The sequence below is a fragment of the Macaca thibetana genome, chromosome 15, assembly GCF_024542745.1.
Source record: "Macaca thibetana thibetana isolate TM-01 chromosome 15, ASM2454274v1, whole genome shotgun sequence".
Lineage (NCBI taxonomy): Eukaryota > Metazoa > Chordata > Mammalia > Primates > Cercopithecidae > Macaca > Macaca thibetana.
Window position 1 is genome coordinate 99,605,722 of NC_065592.1, and position 14,352 is coordinate 99,620,073.

Sequence of the window (14,352 nt, forward strand, 5' to 3'; positions counted from 1 at the left end):
TAATTTTAGTAATATATTTTATTTAACCCAATGTATCCAAAATACTATCATTGGAACGTGTAATGAATATAAAAATATTCATGAGATATTTTTCATTCTCCTATCCATACTGTCTTGGACTCTAACGTGTATTTTACACTTACAGCACAATTAATTTGGGACTAGCTACATTTCATCTCAACAGTAGCCAACAGCATGTTGGATAGCACAAATAAATTCTTCGTCTCTGTTGCTTCTTTGGGTCTGGGAGACCTTTCTTTGGATTGCAAACCTTTTTGCTTTCAAACCTCGGCTCCAACACCAGTCCGGCAGAGGAACCCGGTCTAATGAGGTCCGCTCCCTTCCTGCCATTCTCTATTCCATTAACCTGTTTTGTGGTAAACATAGGACTGATCCTCCAAGATTACCTTATTAATTAGCTTACATATTTATTATCTATCTGTCCCACCAGAATGCAGGTTTCCGGAGGGCAGGGATTTTCAAAAACCTGTTTTGTTCTGTGATTTTCCCATACCAAGCACCGTGCCCGGCACAAGCTGGGATCCCAGTACGCATCCCAGGGCGAAAGAACCGTGTTTCCCTGGAACCCAGGCAGAGGGCAGCTTAGCAGTGTGTCACAGGTGGGGCGCCCGCACTGGCTCCCAGGCCGGCGTGGGTGTGGGGCGAGTGGGTGTGTGCGGGGTGTGCGCGGTAGAGCGCGCCAGCGAGCCCAGAGCGCGGAGCTGGGAGGAGCAGCGAGCGCCGCGCAGAACCCGCAGCGCCGGCCAGGCAGGGCAGCTCGGAGGTGGGTGGGCCGCGCCGCCAGCCCGCTTGCAGGGTCCCCATTGGCCGCCTGCCGGCCGCCCTCCGCCCAAAAGGCGGCAAGAAGGCGAGAGGCTGCTCCAGAGCCCGGGCAGGAGACCCGGCCGGGCCAACGCCAGGGACTTTGTTCCCTCCGCGGAGGGGACTTGGCGACCCTCGCGGCGGCAGGGTCTGGTGCCGGCGCCTGGGCGGCTGCGTGGGATCTGCGCCTCCGACTCCCTCCCTAGCTGTGTTCCCGCCGCCGCCCCGCTTGTCTCCGGCGCTGGCGCCTATGGTCGGCCTCCGACAGCGCTCCGGAGGGACCCGGGGAGCTCCCAGGCGCCCGGGTGAGTGGCCAGGCGCGGCTCCCCGGTCCCCCCGGCCCCCGGCGCCAGCTTTTGCTTTCCCGGCCAGAGCGCGGTGGGGTTTGCCCGGGCAGTGCCTCGAGCAACTGGGAAGGCCAAGGCGGAGGGAAACTTGGCTTCGGGGAGAAGTGCGATCGCAGCCGGGAGGCTTCCCCAGCCCCGCGGGCCGGGTGAGAACAGGTGGCGCCGGCCCGACCAGGCGCTTTGTGTCGGGGCGCGGGGATCTGGAGCGGACGGCTGCGCCTCGGTGGGCCGCTCCCTTCCCTCCCTTGCTCCCCCGGGCGGCCGCACGCCGGGTCGACCGGGTAACGGAGAGGGAGTCGCTAGGAATGTGGCTCTGGGGACTGCCTCGCTCGGGGAAGGGGAGAGGGTGGCCACGGTGGCAGGAGAGGCGCGGGAGCCGAGAGGTGGCGCGGGGGTGCCACCGTTGCCGCAGGCTGGAGGGAGATGCTTCCAGCGAGGCGCGTTCCGTCTGGGCGAGGGCTTCATTCTTCCGCTGCGTCCCTGGAGGTGGGAAAGCTGGGTGGGCGTGTGTGCAGAGAAAGGGGAGGCGGGGAGGCCAGTCACTTCCGGAGCCGGTTCTGATCCGAACAGACCGCCCAGCGTTCGGGGACGCGGACCTCGGGGTGCCGTGGTGCCCGGCCCCACGCGCGCACGAGGCTGAGGGGTCGGGGGCGTCTCTGACCGCCCAGCTTTAACAAAGGGTGCTCCTCTCCACCCCGCGAGGAGGGGCAGCTTCGGAGACCCGGTCTTCAGCGAGCGGGTCTTAGCGCCGGGGAGGTCTACTTCCTTTTGGGGTTGCCATTTTACTATTATTATTGCCTTTTTTTTTTTTTTCTTCCCCCAAAAGGACTGGAGACTGATGCATGAGGGGGCCACGGAGGCGCAGGAGTGGTGGTGATGGTTTGGGAAGCGGAGCTGAAGTGCGCTGGGCTTTGGTGAGGCGTGACAGTTTATCATGACCGTGTTCAGGCAGGAAAACGTGGATGATTACTACGACACCGGCGAGGAACTTGGCAGGTAAAGGGGGTCCCGGAAACATACCCTCCTGGATTGTGGAGATGCATAACGATGGGACCGTTGGGTGGTAAACAAATGCAGTTCGAATCAGGTGTCTCCTTCGCCCTTTCTGGAGATGCGCAAATCATAGAGAAAAGAGTTACTAACCCAGCGATAAACTGCCTGATCCAAGGGCCTGGGGGTGGAGGAGAGGCAGCCGTTCAGGGCTAGATTGTGATGCACAGTATATTGATCAAGTTCCCTGGACAAAAACAGATTTAATTCTCTGCACTAACTCTTGTCAGCCCTTGCCCTTCTGTGACAACAGGACAAACACTAAGATTATGATTGCAACTGGAGTTAGCTTTTATGTGTGATTTAAACGGAGAGTACAAACTAATAGGTTTTAAAAATCTTAGTACTTTTTTCTCTATCTAAATTTTCAGTGTAATGTGAGCAAGTATTGGTAGGTGGTAAATGGAGACTTGCCAGATGTTGATGTTGGGCTTGGATTTTGAAACTTCTTCCAACCAGGAATTTAATTATGTGGTTGGTATTGGTGGTTGCTTTGGTTTCATTTACAATGTTAAATTTTTAACAAATCAATGAGAGTCTAATATGGCTATCTGGATTCAGAGCATACCTCCATTGCCCTAGCAGCTGTGATTCTCAGTGTAAAATCTTTCAGTTTCTAGGTAAACAAAGAATGGTTTCTTTCGGGGCATCTAAGGGCTGATTGCTGTTTCCTTTGAGTGTGTATTAGACAGAGTGTTTTGGGCTCTGGTCAACTTTAGTAGAAAACCTAGTTTTCATTACCTACGTTTAAAACTGAATTTATGGAATTTGTGGTGTATTTGCATTGTGAGTGGAGTAGGCAAAAGGATATTTAAACAAACAAAATATGTACTTATATGTGCATTGAAATATGTATTTTCCCATATACATCTGATGTCCTGATACAAAGCTTCCTTTTTCTCCATGAAAAGCAAATTAAAAAACACCCACATCCTGGATTACCTAATGAGAATTATGGAAACTAAGCTTAACTAAATTTTTTTAAAATTCAAACGATAGTGTAGAATTTTTTTAAAAGTTACTGTAGCAGAGTATTTCTCTAAATGTTTGGTATTGACTGAAAACATCGATGGGGGCCTGTGCTTGGGAAGAGCGCTCTGCATATTGACGATCTGGTGAGTAAATAAGGAAAGCTCTTCAAAAATCACATTTCATGGATATGTTTAAGATTAAAGTTTAAGAGTGTGCGGCTGAAATACTTGGTTTAACTGGAATTAAATAACTTTGCTGTGGTTTTCAGCAAGATAAGTGGTATTTGGAGTTTTCCTTTGGGACTGGAAGAAAAAAGCAAAAAACTACATTTTAATTTGATTTGCGTAGTGCGGCCTGATCATTTAAGTGTTGTTAGAGAGATGACTGAAATTAGTTGAGATTATTGTACTATGGATTAAGTATAATGACCTTATTTTCTTTATGATTTTTTGGTACAATTATGTGTTATGAGAAAGAAATAGAAAAAGAGGCCTCCCTGTGGTTGGCGAAGGGAGTTTGTGATCTTGATTTCGTGGGCGTGATGATGAGGGGAGTGAGGTGGTTTGCTTATTTGTCACTAGCACATTGATTTGCTCCGTGTACATTTCTTTGTATAACGTTCTGCCCACTATGCAAGTTAAACTGACAAATTGTTTATTAAATAATTTACGTGACCTAGGAATTTTAAAGAAGTGCTCTGAAAACCTGGAAGTCTGAAGTTTTTAAAAATGAAATGTACAGACTCATCTATCCTGTAAAGCTGCTATTGTTTTTGCCAAAAAATGAGTGAATGATTGGGTTTTGGAAAATTGTTCAAGTCCTGTGATTTTATGTCTGCCTTGGATGTAGCCACTTCCTGAAAACAAGTCTGAATGTAAGATGGACACGTAGGAAGATGCTGCTTATATGACATCACGTGTCACTGAGGGAAGATTGGAAGTGGAGTAGGAGTTTGGTAGCAGGAAAATGGAAATGGGCAGATATGTGGCACAAATGCAAGGTCATTCTAAGCAGTGAGTTACTAGCAGACCAGTATCTGAGATTTAAGACTTTTATTTGGCCAGGCGCGGTGGCTCACGCCTGTAATCCCAGCACTTTGGGAGGCTGAGGTGGGCGGATCACGAGGTCAGGAGTTTAAGACCAGCCTGGCTAACACAGTGAAACAACGTCTCTACAAAAAATACAAAAAAATTTAGCGGGCTTGGTGGCGCGCACCTGTAGTCCCAGCTATTTGGGAGGCTGAGGCACGGAATCGCTTGAACCTGGGAGGCGGAGGTTGCAGTGATCGGAGATCGTGCCACTGCACTCCAGCCTGGGTGACACAGTGAGACTCTGTCTCAAAAAAAAAAAAAAAAAAAAACCCAGAAAGACTTTACTTACATATCTTTAGCAGTCATCTAAATAACAACGATTCACTTACCTTATAAATGTAGTGAGACACAGTACATAGCCAGGAGGAAAGATGGGATTTTGAAGAAGTAGAGTACAGTATTATTGTTAATATTATTTTATTTTTAGGAAAACTGAAAATGTGCGTATTTGTGTGTACTGCCTAAGACTTCTGTAAAAGTTCTCTGTCAACTGTCAGTAACTTTATAAAGTATTACAACTATTGCAGCAGTCCATCTGCAGCAGTCCATCTGCAGCAGTGATAGAGCAGATGGACCACTGGACAGATACCCTGGTCCAAAACCTGGCTCTGCAACTTACTAGTTTTCTTGAACAGGCCATTTACCCACTCTGACACTCAGGATTTTCCTCTATAATATAAGAGAGAGATCTACTGCTTATTTCATGGGTGTTGTAAAAATCAAGTAATCTAACTTGTAAAAGTAGTTTATCAGCAGTAGACAGTTAAACAAGTCTAGATATTACCTGTAGACTGGCTGAGACATGTGGGTGCCCCAGGCAAGCTAATAACTTGGCCGGCAACTCAATATTCTTTAAGTTTCTGTTTACCAGCTTTGGGAGGGGATGCCCTATAGGAAAAGGGTCAGGAGGAGAAGGGTTGCTGACAGCATTCAGCCTCCACTATGATTCTGAATAATGCAGCCCTGGCTTTGAGCTGGCACACCCTCCAAACAGAAGCAAGTCCCTGCAGCAGATGCACGGGTTATGTTTAGAAGAGTGTTTGGTGGCCTTCAATTTGGCTCCTGGAGGCCCTTTAGGGTCTCACCCTCTGTCCCAGGAGGTGGAACAAGGAACTGCCTCTATTATGTGTAATGGTCTCTGGGAGGAGTTCTTATAAATGCAGTTTTCTCCATCTGCTATTATACCGGGTTGTTTTAATGCCCCAGGATGCCCTAGCATCTCTTATCAGTTGGCACCTTGGGCAGCTGCGGGCTGACTTGCCACATTGTCGGGCTCTAGTTACACCCTTGGCCGTCGTTCAGCCTAACCTGCGGGCCTCCTGGGCACCTCTCTGTGTACACTGCTTTCCTGAGGGACTGGCCTTCTTTCCTGTTGCACCATCTGACCTTATATGATCTCAAGACCTAAGTCCTACTTCCTTAGTGAATCCTTCCACAATGAGTTTCCCCTTTTTAAGTCAAGTGACTTCTCTGAGACTCTCTTTGTCCATGACCATAGACTGCCCAGTGACATGTTCCATCCTGTTTTACATTTATTAGTCTTGTATTGCTCTTTGCAGCCAGCTTGTGGATTTCTTTGGGGTATGCCCTGTGGCGTGGAGTTGTTGTGGTCCTTTCTCCCCACAGTGTGCAGTGTGCCATAGACTTCGTACAGATTGATTAATATCAGGATTCATGCATGCCTAAATGAGCTAATGCAGTTTGGCAGGTGCAATTTTGAGACCAGAATGGGGATGTACGATACAAACGATGATGCAGAGGCTGATGCTGTTAGAGAGGCAGTGTGCTCATTTGGAAAGTGGGGAGACACCAACCTTGGTAGGGTGTTGTGAGGATTGCAGATGTGACTTTAAACTTCTATCATGCAGTCACTGGCTAATATCTGTCTGTCTTTTTAGTCTATAGATATGCATTTACTGAACACCTACTAAGTGTCATGTGTCTAAAATATATATATTTGTATATATGTAATATATTTTATATATATATATGTTTTTGAGACGAGGTCTTACTCTGTTCCCCAGGCTGGAGTGCAGTGGCATTATCATAGCTCACTGTAACCTTGAACTCCTGGGCTCAAGCAGCCCTCCCACCTCGGCCTGCCAAAGCTCTGAGATTATAGGGCAGAGACACTGTGCCTGGCCTCTAATATATTATTTTTATTATTTTTATTAACCTGTTTTCTCCATCACAGCATTTACCACATTGCATAATAACTGCTTATTTGATGATCTGCTTTCTCCATGGGGCCATTACCTTGGACTTGCTGCTCACTTTTTATTTCTAATGCCCAGGTTGATGCATGACACTTAGAAGGCACTCAGTAAATGCATGCTGATAGACTAGACTGAGTGGATCAATATATGTAAAGCAACTTGAAAGAATATGTATGTATTAGGCCCTCAATAAATGATGGCTTGTGGTGAAGATGAACACTTAGGATATAATGGCTGCCGCTCATCAAAATAAAACTGCTCTTGTTTTTGCATTCTTTGTGGCTTAGCAGTAATGAGCACAGCAGCCAAAATTTTCAAGCACAAGATCAGTTTTAAACAAAACAAATGAAATGGAGCATTAAATATTTTACCTTGGTTTGGATGGTCATTGGAAGCTAATAATTCAAGTTTAAAACATTGCCCTTTCGGCGTAAAATCCATAGGCATTTTCATTGAAGTAAGAAGTTGTCATAAGTCCTGGCAGTCCAAGTGCATCTCTCGGCTGGTTTACTGCGAATTGCCGGAGTCAGTCCTAAGAAGAATGGCAACCCTGTGTGGCTCATAGAAGGGGAGAGACTTTCTGGCATGTTTTTCCTTCGGAAATGGGAACCACAGGCCACCGGTGGGTTTCTGCATCCTTATAGGACTGTGCTGAATGTGACATTTTTCCTCTTAGTATTTTCGACTCAGAATGCTCTCAGATGTTTCCTCTGATAGGAAAGGGTCCAAAGTTTTAAGAGAGATAAAGTTCCGATACATAGATTAAAGGCAACGGTTAGTGATTTTAAAAGTGCGTACGGTTTAGGAAGGTCTAATAATAATCTTCCAGGATACGAAGCGAAGACATGATGGTGTTGGTGAGTGGCAGTTTGTTTGAATGCTTGCTTGCTGGCACTGGGAGTGTGTTGCTGGGTTACTAGGGCAGGCATCATATAGGTTCAAGGGGGCACGAACAGAGTGGGTGGAGGTGCTTATTGGTCAGGAAGCCAAGGAACATGGAGGCTCACTTCTTGGTCCCCCATGTTCTTTTACCCTCAGCTTGTGTCTCACCCGGCCAATGAGGAACCTGAAGGCCCCATATCATTGGCATATGCCCCTGCAAAGCCATGAAAAACTCATAGGAAACCTTCAGAGATGGATGCCCAGATAAATTCCAGTGCAGTCGTCCCTCAGTATCCATGGCGGATTAGTTCCAGGACCCCTGGCGACACCAAAATCCACAAATGCTGAAGTCCTTTGTATAAAATGGCATAGTATTTGCATATAACTGATGTAATCTTCCCATATATCTTAAATCATCTCTAGATTACTTAATGATACTTAGTACAATGTAAATGCTACCTAAGTAGTAGCATTATAATGTTTAGGGAATAATAACCAGAAAAAAAAGTCTGTATATGTTCAATACAGATGCAGTTTTTTCCCTGAATATTTTTGGTACAAGGTTGGTTGAATCCATGGATGCAGAACCCACAGATCTAGAGGGCCGACTGTAGTTGTATACAGGTGTTATATCAGGAGAGGCAACATTGGCTCTTCTGCCTTGTTCTCTTCCCTCTAGTAGAGTTGTAATCCAGACCACTTATTTTCGGGTGATTGGGAGTGAGGGGCCAAGCTGCTGGATATCTGATATCTGGGAGTGACATGGTCAAGGTCATATGGCCTGACTCAGCAGGGAAATGTGTTAGGAACTTTCATCCTTCATTCTAGTCAACTGCCATGAGTACCTAACATTTTGTTTAAGTGAATATTATTTTAGTAGAAATTTTATATCTGATTATGAGACAAAGGAAGCCAACCTGCTGACACAAGGGGAGTGGTTTCCATTGGGGAAGGGTACCCCGGAGAGCTCAGGGACTTTGTTTGTTTATGTTTTTTTGTTTTGTTTTTTTTTTTGAGACAGAGTCTCACTCTGTCACCCAGGCTGGAGTGTAGTGGCGCGATCTTGGCTCACTGCAACCTCCGTCCTCCGAGTTCAAGCGATTCTCCTGCCTCAACCTCCCGAGTAGTTGGGATTACAGGCGCCTGCCACCGCGCCTGGCTTATTTTTTGTATTTTTAGTAGAGACGGGGTTTCACCATCTTGGCCAGGCTGGTCTTGAACTCCTGACCTCGTGATCCACCAGCCTCGGCCTCCCAAAGGGCTGGGATTACAGGCGTGAGCCACTGCGCCCGGCCTTTTGTTTTTTTGGAGACAAAGTCTTGCTCTGTTGCCCAGGCTAGAGTGCAATGGGGCGATCTTGGCCCACTGCAACCTCTGCCTCCCCAGTTTAAGTGGTTCTCTGTCTCAGCCTCCCAAATAGCTGGAATTACAGGCATATACCACCACACCTGGCTAATTTTTTAATTTTTAGTAGAGGTGGGGTTTCACCATGTTGGCTATGCCGGTCTTGAACTCCTGACCTCAAGTGATCCGCCCACCTTGGCCTCCCAAAGTGCTGGGATTACAGGCCTGAGCCGCTGCGCCCGGCTGGGACTTTGACCTGGAAGAAGGCTGAGTGACCAGCATTGCCTCCCTTCACATTTTATCCACCTGTGTTTGGACAGGTTGAGTGGCTTTCTCCAGGCAGCTGATTAAAAGGTGACAAGACATGGACCCAGAACCCTGGGCTAGGCCTATTTCATTATCTGTGCTACTTAGGATTTGACAATTTTCCATTTTTGAAAGCCAGATGAAGTTGATATTTAAGAGAGCTGAAGTAGGCAGCCATTTGATGCCAATTTATTTCAGCATCTGCATGGAGAAATGGTTAGGGATAAATAGTAGCTGCTTCAGGGTAGGTTTTCATTTGAAGCCTAGCCAAAGGCAACAGGGTCAGCCCTTTGAGCTCAGAACTGTTGCAGGCCTTAACGACACACTGGAACCTTCTTTCCCTTTCCAAGTGGCTTGCACCTTGCAGTTCTGAATGATGTTGACATGTGGCGTAGTTTTACTAAAGTCCCAAGTTAATGGTTTACCTTTTTAGAAAACTCCAAAAACACTTTCATTGTTATTTAACTTTTGAATAATGTAATGTCTAAGAGTGTTGTCTCTGACCTGTGCGCCTACCTGCCAATGACCAACAGTTTCTCATTTCATTACGCCACAACTAGTCTGGCTAGCTTAGAGTTGGTGTGTGATTGTTTGAGACTTTATGTGGAAGATAATACTTAATTGTTTTGTTCTGGTTTGTTGGGGTAAATTCTCCAAATGGAATGCATCCTTTCTCGGCCTTGAAAGAGGTTATATGACAGTATAATTATTTATAATAAATCCAATGTATGACTTTGGGTACATTCTATTATAAATGAACTTTTTTTTGTTTGTTTTTTTTTTTTTTTGGAGACGGAGTCTGGCTCTGTCGCCCGGGCTGGAGTGCAGTGACCGGATCTCAGCTCACTGCAAGCTCTGCCCCCCGGGTTTATGCCATTCTCCTGCCTCAGCCTCCCGAGTAGCTGGGACTACAGGCGCCCGCCGCCTCGCCCGGCTAGTTTTTTGTACTTTTTAGTAGAGACGGGGTTTCACCGTGTTCGCCAGGATGGTCTCGATCTCCTGACCTCGTGATCCACCCGTCTCGGCCTCCCAAAGTGCTGGGATTACAGGCTTGAGCCACCGCGCCCGGCCATAAATGAACTTTTTAAAATGTGCAGTTAGGGTGAAAGGAAAAAGAAGTTGACATTCCGATTTTCCACATCATCTAACTAAAATGGATTTAAACTAACTTTCTCTAACTAGTAAATCTTTCTCAGGTAAGTACAGTTGTATCCCAGCTCTAGAGTTAATGTGCTAGGGGATTTTTACAAATAAAAAATCTAAAACCTGGCCGGGCGCGGTGGCTCAAGCCTGTAATCCCAGCACTTTGGGAGGCCGAGACGGGCGGATCACGAGGTCAGGAGATCGAGACCATCCTGGCTGACACGGTGAAACCCCGTCTCTACTAAAAAATACAAAAAAACTAGCCGGGCGAGGTGGCGGGCGCCTGTAGTCCCAGCTACTCGGGAGGCTGAGGCAGGAGAATGGCGTGAACCCGGGAGGCGGAGCTTGCAGTGAGCCAAGATCACGCCACTGCACTCCAGCCTGGGCGGCAGAGCGAGACTCTGTCTTAAAAAAAAAAAAAAAAAAAAAAAAAAAAAAATCTAAAACCTAAAATAGTTGTATTTTGTCTTCTATCCAAAACAAAACAAAACAATCATGTGATAGTAACTAATCTTTGGAGATACCTGACAAGCGTGATCCATAGTGACGTGTGTTTGTCACTTTGTTCTTCTTTAGGTGACATTGAGAGCTGGTGTGGCTTATGGATCACGCTGTTGTCATTTATGTATAATGTTGCTTACTCTGAGAAGAGATCTTGGGGCCTTTTTTTTTTTCTTCCTTTGAGACGGAGTTTCGCTCTTGTCGCCCAGGCTGGAGTAAACTGGCGCGATCTCGGCTCACTGCAACCTCCACCTCCCCGGTTCAAGCGATTCTCCTGCCTCAGCCTCCTAAGTAGCTGGGATTGCAGGCATGCGCCTCCACGCCTGGCTAATTTTGTGACATTGAGAGCTGGTGTGGCTTATGGATCACACTGTGGTCATTTATGTATAACGTTGCTTACTCTGAGAAGTGATCATTGGGCCTTTTTTTTTTTTGAAACAGAGTTTCGCTCTTGTCGCCCAGTCTGGAGTGCAATGGCGCGATCTTGGCTCACTGCAACCTCTGCCTGCTGGGTTCAAGCTATTCTCCTGCCTCAGCCTCCTAAGTAGCTGGGATTACAGGCATGTGCCTCCACTCCTGGCTCATTTTGTATTTTTAGTAGAGACAGGGTCTCTCCATGTTAGTCAGGCTGGTCTTGAACTCCTGACCTCAGGTGATCTGCCCGCCTCAGCCTCCCAAAGTGTTGGGATTACAGGTGTGAGCCACCACGTCCGGCATTCACGGGGCTTTTACCTTATGTACTACCTTTTGATGTTTCAGTTGTGAGCTTGAAGAATTTTATTCAGTAACCTAACGTGTGATTAGAGATGCCAGAGTGGTGGGGAGGGGAGGGAAGGAGGTTGGGAGAATGTTGTTGATTTTTTTTTTTTTCCTTTTATAAACACATACAACTTTGGACGAAGAACATAATGTTTCAGCAAATGAGTGCTTGTAAACTGCCGATCTCTGGAGTGTGAAAAGTTTATATTGATGGCGCTTATATTCATAAGCCTGATGGGTTTTGGCTGGGAAATTTGGCTCGAGGTATGGACTTCTTTTGGGACACATTTTATTTTCTGTCAAAACTGCCTGATTATTCTTATTTAGGAAATATGTGATGAATGGGGCTGGCTGGTAAATGTTTTAAGTGCAGTTGTTATAAATTTTCACTTACAAGAATGAACTAATTTTCATTGTTGAATAGTTATGTCTTAGTTCATTGCTTTTTACTTTCAAAACTGTATAAACTTTTCCTTTTTTTTTTTTTTTTGGAGACAGTGTGTCACTCTCTTGCCCAGGCTGGAGTGCAGTGGCATGCTCTCCGCTCACAGCAACCTCCGCCTCCTGAGTTCAAGTGATTCTCCTGCCTCAGTCTCCCAAGTAGCTGGGACTACAGGCACCTACCACCACACCCGGCTAATTTTTGTATTTTTAGTAGATACGAGGTTTCACCATGTTGGCCAGTTTGGTCTGTGACCTCAGGTCATCTCCCCTCCTTGGCCTCCCAAAGTGCTGGGATTACAGGCATGAGCCGCCGCGCTGGTCCAACTTTTCCTTTTTACCTTAAAAAGATTGTCAGGATTTTTGAGACCTTGCTACAACCCCTGACACCTGACCCACAGTATAGAATTTTCCAGGTGAAAAAGACATGTAGAGAAAGTCATCAATGCCATTCTTTTTTTCCCCGTTCATGAAAATGATTCGATTTTCCTTTGAGCTGCCTGTCTGTATGTCTGCCTAACACCTCATATGTCTCTCCCGGACAGGGCTGCCTCTGAGAGAGGAGGATAGGTGCACCTAAAGCGATGCAAGAAAAAAAGTGGCAGAAGGTTATGATGGGACAGGCAGAGAGAAGAGGTCAGAATTTAGTGTTGATTCAGTTCTGATCTTTCCACCCTCCTTTGAGAGGTTTTTCTAAATTGTTTTGCCTCCTCTGTGTAAAGCTCAATTTTGGGGCCATCTGTGGTTTATGAGTAAGCAGCAGAAATGTATGTCTCCGGGAAAGTGATGAAAGGCTGCAACCTTTGGAGTGTAATATTTAATAGACTAGGAGTTACAAGCTGTTTGGCTTTATAAAAACAAAGCTACGGGCGCTGCAGGGATACGTGTCCTGTGGAGAACAAACTTTTAACGGGTACTGCTGACGTTGGAGATGCTAAATGGCACATAATACACAGAAGAGCTGTCCTTAGGAATTTGGTAAGGCAAAAAGTGCTAAAAAGTTATTTATTACCTTAAAATAATATTTCATTGGCCTATACATCAGTATAATTGAAAGCAGAGCCTGCCACATTTTCTTTTCTTTTTTTTTTTTTGAAATAGAGTTTTGCTCCTGTTGCCCAGGCTGGAGTGCAATGGCATGATCTCAGCTCACCTCAACCTCTGCCTCCCGGGTTCAAGTGATTCTCCTGCTTCAGTACCCCGAGTAGCTGGGATTACAGGCATGCGCCAGCATATCCAGCTAATTTTATTTTATTTTATTTTATTTTATTTTATTTTTTGAGACGGAGTCTCGCTCTGTCGCCCAGGCTGGAGTGCACTGGCTGGATCTCAGCTCACTGCAAGCTCCGCCTCCCGGGTTCACGCCATTCTCCTGCCTCAGCCTCCCCAGTAGCTGGGACTATAGGCGCCCGCCACCTCGCCCGGCTAGTTTTTTGTATTTTTTAGTAGAGACGGGGTTTCACCGTGTTAGCCAGGATGGTCTCGATCTCCTGACCTCATGATCCACCCGTCTCAGCCTCCCAAAGTGCTGGGATTACAGGCTTGAGCCACCGTGCCCGGCACCCAGCTAATTTTATATTTTTAGTAGAGATGGGTTTCTCCATGGGTTTCTGCATGTTAGTCAAGCTGGTCTCGAACTCCCGACCTCAGGTGATCCGCCTGCATTGGCCCCCCAAAGTGCTGGGATTACAGGCATGAGCCACCGCGCCCGGCCATCCTGCCAGCATTTTCTTCTGTGCGCTTAGGATGGGAATATAGAAAATTGTCTTCCTAGATATTGGCTTTGCCACTCAAAGTCTCTACAATCAGTGTGTGAACGGCTGGGAGCGATGCCAGAATCTTTCACAGATTTCATTCCTGGGAGCTCTTCTGGCGTCAGATGATCGCGGTTTCTTTTCCTTCTGTACCACAGCACATGGAGGAGGCCGCTTTCTCACTCGCTCCGTTCCTTTGCCATTCATGGAGACAGTGGCACCAGTCAGCCCACGGCCAGGCCGCTTTTGCCCTTTTCCTAACTAAGTCACTATGGATGGACTAAACAGAAGATATTTACAGTTTGCCCATTTAGAATCGATAAGGGTGTGCCCTGGTCTCCATCATATATTCCATTACGTCCAGCCTCAGGCATCTGTTTCAATTGTTTGGGAGAGGAAGTGAATTAGCACGAGTGGAATATCTACAGGATGAAAAGTGGTCAGTCTGTGCGTTCCTCCCCACCCCTTCGTTGGCTGGAAGAGATAACACTTGACGTGTATGGAGCGGACAGGGGAATGTCAGCCTCGTGGCCGTGGAGAAGCAGGAAGTCCCTTGGTTTTGTTCAGTTTGATTTGGGCATTGAATGAGTAGATCCTGTTTTAACAATATGACTCATTAATATGAACCATCATTTTGTAGGTCTTGTCTTTAGAAGCAACATTCTTTTGAGTGCAAATAATGTTTATTTGCGTTGAGAGAAGTTATAATAAGCTGGAGAATGAG

General features: G+C 46.5%; 1 protein-coding gene across 5 annotated transcripts in view; it reads left to right on the plus strand.

Annotated features, from left to right (window-relative positions):
* The first annotated feature begins 595 nt into the window (after nucleotides 1-595).
* DAPK1 (death associated protein kinase 1) overlaps nucleotides 596-14,352 on the plus strand; it is a 211,257-nt gene continuing 197,500 nt past the window's right edge. Inside the window, exons 1-2 of one of the 5 annotated variants that reach the window (XM_050760947.1) lie at nucleotides 596-620; nucleotides 1,996-2,165. In XM_050760947.1, coding sequence (XP_050616904.1) covers nucleotides 2,104-2,165 — 62 coding nt within the window. In that variant the 5' untranslated portion in view covers nucleotides 596-620; nucleotides 1,996-2,103. Of the gene's footprint in view, nucleotides 621-692; nucleotides 1,128-1,493; nucleotides 1,656-1,995; nucleotides 2,166-14,352 lie in introns of those variants that run through there. The other 4 variants (XM_050760945.1, XM_050760946.1, XM_050760944.1 and 1 more) reach the window with 4 other exon arrangements.